The 6,686-nt window shown below is 44.0% G+C and overlaps 1 protein-coding gene across 1 annotated transcript in view; it reads left to right on the top strand.

Moving 5' to 3' along the window:
* Positions 1-3,667: 3,667 nt before the first annotated feature.
* Gnai3 (guanine nucleotide binding protein (G protein), alpha inhibiting activity polypeptide 3) overlaps positions 3,668-6,686 on the top strand; it is a 73,220-nt gene continuing 70,201 nt past the window's right edge. Inside the window, exon 1 of the mRNA XM_013031895.1 lies at positions 3,668-3,912. Within this exon, the coding sequence (XP_012887349.1) occupies positions 3,795-3,912 (118 nt within the window). The 5' untranslated portion in view covers positions 3,668-3,794. The remainder of the gene's footprint in view (positions 3,913-6,686) is intronic.

Genomic DNA, 6,686 nt, shown 5'->3' with positions numbered 1-6,686 from the left:
CTTGGCTGTGATCTTTGACTACTGGGGGAGGGAACCTGGGTATGGTGAGACGGTGATGAGAGAAAAGGGTCATAAAGGTGAGGTGGAACCTCTCAATTGCTGAACTTTTCATATCAAAGGAAACAGGGAAGTCTCTTAGGGTAGAAGTTGAAAGATTGGGGCAGCAAGCCAGATTTGAAGTTATTCTGGGGATCACTGAGAATATTTTGACTTTTCATGTAATTGTTCAGGGAGGTATTTGTACCCAAGCAAGGTAAGAAAACGACCCATGTCTTCTTGTTTTATTATCAGGTTTAAAAAGAACAAAACTGAAGCCAAACAACTGCAGCTGAGTAAACAGGCCTTTTTCTAGTTTTCTAGTTGAAATTTCTTTATAGTGAAAAGACTTTCTGGGTGTGCTCTTTTCCTGGGTTTTCCCAGAAGCAGGAAGAAAGAGCACTTAGGGTGCATGGACTAGAAGACCGGAAAGCTGACTGCAGCTTGCTGTCTCCCACACTTCAGGAAAAGCTCTTCGATTTTTCAGTATGGAGGTGATCAAGTATAGGACTTGATCTCAGCAGACAAGTATAAGACAATGTGGCTTTTTCTCCCTGTCTTATAGTATGAATAACTAGAATGATTGGGAGTCAGATAGATGAGGCTAGAAGTTCAGATTTAAACTGGGAAGGTGACTGGATGGGAGACTGGGTGAATAACCCTGAAAAATAATATTGCAAATTTTTTCTTTCTAGGACTGGCCTCCCTGATCTCTTTCCTCACGGCAATGACCCACCTTCAGCCCCCTGGACAATCGGGTACAAGACTAAGGTTGGGCATGGGAAGGGGAGGGGAGGGTCCATAGTCCATTAAATGCTTCCCCGTTCTCATTCACCGCTCTCAAAATTAGCTTCCGTGATACTTAAAATCTTTCTCCTACCTCCAGCCCTGGGTTGGAGACAGCGTGAGGAGTTGGGCTCAGCTGTTTACTAATTGAGACTGTAGGGAATGTATTGACTAGTACTGGTGGTAGTATTTCCAATGGAGAGGGAATAACTGCAAACTGGATAGGATGCCCATCTGACCATCTCCCTTCCCTCAATTGAATCTGGTAACATTAAGGGGTTAAGATAGAGACAGGATTGTACTGTCTATATTGGAACCAATTTCTGGCTCAATGAGCATCAAGTGGGGGGGAATGAAATGGGGGAGTGGTGCAGTTCACCCTTTAAACAGCCAATAAATAATTTTTTATAAAAAGTTATATTGATACCAACATTGACTCCTTCAGTTCCATTCAGTGCTTAAATATAACTCTCACTATTCCCTGGGTCCCACAGGGAGGTTGTGTGGTTACTGCCTTCAAGGAGTTCATAGTCTAATTTTATCAGACACTTTGTATTTTTATAGAGCATTTAGATCTGACCAAGTACTATAGAATGTACTTGAGAAATATATTAGAGGATGTATCTAGGATTCTAACTGGGCAAATATAGCTTTTCCCTTTTAGAACTAGGAAATTTTCCAGGTTTTTGTTTTCCTGCCACTAGGTTATTATTCTAGTTGAATGTCTATGATTCTGCTGAAATCCCTTAGACAGTATATACTACAAGAAGTGTCCTTTGTGATTCAAAAACATGTTCTCCTTTCTGTCCTCCCTTTTAAGATAAACTCCTAGCAAGGAACCTCATTTGTTTTTTGAGGGGGGGGGGCGCGGGAAGGGGAGAACCTTTCAAATAAATACCACTTATCAATTAGTAGACCTGAGGAACTGCCAGCAGATGGCAGTGTGATTCCAATGGAAATAAGGAGAGTAGATGTATGGGGGTGATGAGGAGAGAAGGACGTTGAGCATTAAACATTGCTTCCAGGTCATTTTACTTTTTCCCTTTGACATACTCCCCCTCCTTCCTTCACATACATCAAAGAAGGAAGTTCAGTGTAAGAGTATCTGTAATTCAGGCTGAAATTACTTGACACTGCAATCTCACTGGCATTTACTAGAGTTAGATATACATGGATTCATTTATCATTCATTTTTCCCTGTAGAAATGGATCATGAAGGAAATAAACTTTCTCTTTTATTACACTGAGAAGTTTCCCAGTAATGTTCTGCTTTGGCCTCCTTACAGTTTTCTAGTCACCAAGATGGCTTGGTAAAGTTCAATATGTAAGCTTTAGTTCTGAAAGCTGAAGAATCAACAGGGTAAGGCAAGCATCCTGTCAGTTGCCTTTTCCTGACTCCTGATAATATTGAGGTGATTCCCATACTACATGAAAACCTTAGACCTTATTGTATGAACTTGAGAAAGCTGCTTAATTGTTCTGAGCAATTGTTCTGAACAATATTACCTACCTCACAGGATTTTTTTGTGAAGATGGAAGCACCTAGCCATATCTGGCAAAAAGTTCCTCAATAGTAACTGGGTTTTCTTCTCTTTCCTCTTGCCTGTTTCCTCAGAAATATTGATAATGGAAAAAGCAGCCCCTTTCACTTTAACAGTCATTTGGAAATGAGTGGGAGACGTTTCCAACTGGAAATAAATCACATTAATAAAACGGTGGGTGAGGCTATTTAAGGTAGTTAAACTAAAGTTCTCATTAAATGCTTCTAATTAATGAATCACCATTATATAGACCTTTCTGATGGGACCTTATTCTAAGTTTAGATTCTACTAGGGAAATATTTTTTAACTACAGGGAGGCATTTCAGGGCTTCAAAAAAATACACACTCTCAGAATGTATGGTGAGAGTAAATGTGGGGCTGTTTGGCTGCAGAGCTAATTTAGGACCACTTTCACAGTTGTATCCAGGGTGCTTAGTCTAAGAAGATATCAGAATGGAGCTTTCAACAGGAGATTTGTCCATTTTTCAGGTGACATTAGTGTCGAGAGGCAAGTTTTACTAACTTTTCTTTCTGCGGGGTTATCACAACAGAACATTTTAGTAGGAGAGTCAGAGTGTTTCTGGGTGTGTGACTGAGGTATTCTTAAGCCCCTAATGCAACTTGATTTATACTGCGTCCAGTATAGGTAGCATGGAAATTTTAGAGATGAACACTCACCTTTCAGGTTAAAGCATCTGCTCATGCTTTCGAGTGGCCTATTGTCAATACAGAAACCGGGAAAATCTACAGCCCACAGAAAACTCCCACATAATAGGGCGAGGACCAGGATATATTTTAAGAGCAAGAAATGGTGGGCCTAGGCATAATTTACGTTATGGATATCGGTGATGCACAGCTGAAGCCTAGGTCAGTTAGTTCCCATTCCCCCAGACAGACAGAGGCTTTACACATGGGCAAGGACCCTGAGTTCCACCGCCAGAGACAAAAGAGGCGTCTGGCCTGGTAGAGATTCTCAGGAAGGCTGTGGGTCTTATTCAGAAAGTCCACCCCCGTGCCCCCGCCCCCACCCGCTATTGGGACCTTAGGAAAGCACTCGAGCTGGAGGCACCCGTTTTCCCACAGGTAGCTGAAAAGGTAACACAGGATGAGGGTGAGCAGGTACGAAGCGTTCCAGACAGAAGCCACCAGCAGTTCCACGGAACCCACGCCCCTCCTGGGGACTTCCGGTTTCGGGCTCACCTTCTTTCCCAGATGAGGGTGGTTCCAGTAGTAACGGCCGCAGGGCGTCGCCGGAAGTGTCGTAGGCGCCGGATATCCGGTTCCTCGGGACGCTCGGAGAGCTGACGGAGAAGGCCACCGCCCCGCAAGCAGACGCCGTCCCGACCATCCGGGCCGCCCTTTCCGCGGTTTGGTAGTGAGTGAGCGAGTGAGTGAGTGAGGCCGGGTCCAGTTCCCTCTCCGGCCGCCGCCATGGGCTGCACGTTGAGCGCCGAAGACAAGGCGGCGGTGGAGCGGAGCAAGATGATCGACCGCAACTTGCGGGAGGACGGGGAGAAAGCGGCCAAAGAAGTGAAGCTGCTGCTGCTCGGTGAGGGGCCGGGAGCGGAGCTGGCGCGGGGGCGGGGGGGGGTCGCGAGGGGACCGGGAAGCAGCTGGGGCCCCCCGAGTGGGGTCCGTCCCGGCTGGCGGGAAAGACCCCTAAGGGACCTGGAGGGCGTGGCGGGCGAGGGGCGGGGTGTCCGGGGTGGGCGGTGGAGGCCCGGAGGCGGGATGAGGGGTGGGGTTTTGAGGGTGTCGGAATTAGGTTTGGAGAGGGTGTAACTGCGGGCGCGGACGGTCGCAGCCCAGAGTTGGGGAGTACGGGGACTTTGAAGGTTGCGTTAGGGAATCTAGGGAAAGCTCCTAAAACGAAGAACTGATACGAATAAAGGGTTTCCTTGGGCTCAGCGTGTTCCTAAACCGGGAGGACGCGTTCGAGGTTACATATAACGGGGGAGGGGGGGTATGTGTTGGGCTTGTACCGTGGTTTGAGAGTTTGAGCGTGGTGATACTTGATGACAGGATGAAGCTGGAAGGGCTTTAAATGATTAAATAGAGAAGCTGGGACAGAGTGGCCACATAAAGACTCAGGCGTTTGTTTGTTAGCGTTCTGAACTGAGGGGAAGGGAGTCCTGGATTCTCCAAGAACCCGAAAGCAGATGGAGAAAATACGTGCTGTGTACAGCCAAATTCTAAGGTGTAAAGGAAGAGAGCTTGCGTGCAGAAGCTGTCTGTACTTTTTCACCTTATTCGTTTATTAAATATACTTGTTTGTTTTGTACCAGTTTTGGAGCTTAAATTCAGGGCTCTACTGCTTAATCCAGAGCTCCACTTCTGCCTTAATTTTTTTTTTTTCTGGTGGTTAATTGGAGAAAAGAGTCTCATAGATTTACCTGCCCAGGCTGGCTTGGAACTGTGATCCTCGTTTCTCAACCTCCTGAGTAACTGGGATTGCAGGTATGAGCCACCGGTGCCCATCCACCTTTTTGATTTTTAGCCTGTTAAGATTTTCTTTCTTCTGTTTTTGTAAAATGATGAGGTACATAGGGTTGATGTGAGCTGAGTAAAATTCAAAGAATGTCTCGTTTGAGATTGAGGAGCGATCTCATGGACAGTAGATTTACACATTGGAAATTGCTGAATAGTTGTCAGGGAAGATGGGCAGTGGGAATGAAATTATTTTAAGATAGATTATAGGTTGGGCATGTTTGCTATGTAAAACAAATAAATATCTGGGATCTATTTTTATGTCTTTTGTCTCTTCAGAGCAAAAATTTTGGCTTTAGGACCATAACATGGTGCCTTGCCAGATACTTATTTTAAGTGGCTTTTTATGTACAGGCAGATGATTTGGTTTTCAGCTTTTTTTTTTTTTTTTTTGGTCTGTCGTGGGTCCTGAACTCTAGGCCAGGGCGCTGTCCCTGGGCTCTTTTACTCAAGGCTAGCGCTCTACCACTTGAGCCACAGCACTACTTCTGGTTTTTCTGCTTATGTGGTGCTGAGAAATTGAACCCAAGACCTCATGCATGCAAGGCAAGCACTCTACCACTGATCCACCTTCCCAGCCCACAATACAACTTCTTAAAACAATTGATTTTTGAGGAAAAAAAGTCAATGTAGGGGGATAGTCAGATTTTCACACTATAAAACTCCAAAGGATAGAAAACACCATCATAACCTAAGTCTTGCTTTGTGCTCTGCAATGTGCCTAGTCTGTTCATGCTGGCTCTTTGTAGATTGTAGAAGCTCTGGTGGCTTATACATTGGGGTTTAAGCTCCTTAGAATATCTGAGCTTCTAGAAGGCTGTGAGTTTAAATTGTAGTGTAGTTCTAGACTTCCACTGTCTGTATAACATTTATCTTCTATGGGTGAGGATGGTCCCTGGTACCTAGTCGGCCTTAAGTATTCACTGTTAATCAACATGAGCCAGCACATGTTAGACATTGGTCCTTGGTCTTTTCAGAAGTTTGATAAAAAGCACAACACTCAAGGAAATCTCTTCCCTTTCTTCCTTTTTTCCCTCCTCCCTCCCTCCCTCCCTCCCTCCCTCCCTCCCTCTCTTCCTTCTTTCCTTCCTTCCTTTCTTCCTTCTTTCCTTCCTTAAAATAGAGTCTTGATATGTGAGCCGAGGCTGGCCTATTGTTCTCCATCCTCCTGCTTCAGCTTCCCTGGTGCTGGCATCATAGCCCTGTGCCATCACACTCAATGGCAGTAACATTTCCTATATTGATTGTGAAATTAAAAATATAATATCATCTGAGTAAAAGTGTATACTTATTTCCTGTGAATTATTTATATTGACTATCAGAGAAAACCAGGACGTGAAATGGAATAGAATGGTAAACTATGACTTTATAAATAGTGTCTTTAATTAAAAACAAAATTAAACACATAATAGCATGGAAGTTGAAAAGCAGAAAGTAATATCAAAGTGCTAAAGCATTTACTTTTAATTTTTACCGCCTTTGTTGATTTTTTTTTTAGGATTTTTCTATTGAGACAGTTTTGCTATTGTTGGTAAACTTGAAATCCTCTTGCCTTAGCTTCCTCAGTACAGAGATTATAGGCATATACCACCATGCCTGTTTTTTTTTCTCAAGATTATAGGTGTGTGTGTGTCCTTCACATAGACTGCAAAGTTATAATGAACATATGGAATTAAAATGGTCTTTCATTATTTCTATAAGTAGAATACACCTGCTGGGGCACCAGTGGCTCATACCTGGAATCCTAGCTATTTGAGAGCCTGAAATCAAAGAATACAATTTGAGGCCTAAGACTCCTTTTTTTTTTTTTTTTTTTTTGGGTCCGGTCATGGGGCC

This window comes from Dipodomys ordii, unplaced genomic scaffold, assembly GCF_000151885.1.
Source record: "Dipodomys ordii isolate 6190 unplaced genomic scaffold, Dord_2.0 Scaffold146, whole genome shotgun sequence".
Taxonomy (NCBI): Eukaryota; Metazoa; Chordata; class Mammalia; order Rodentia; family Heteromyidae; genus Dipodomys; species Dipodomys ordii.
Note: the sequence above shows the minus strand (reverse complement) of the source record. Positions and strands in the feature narration are given on the sequence as shown.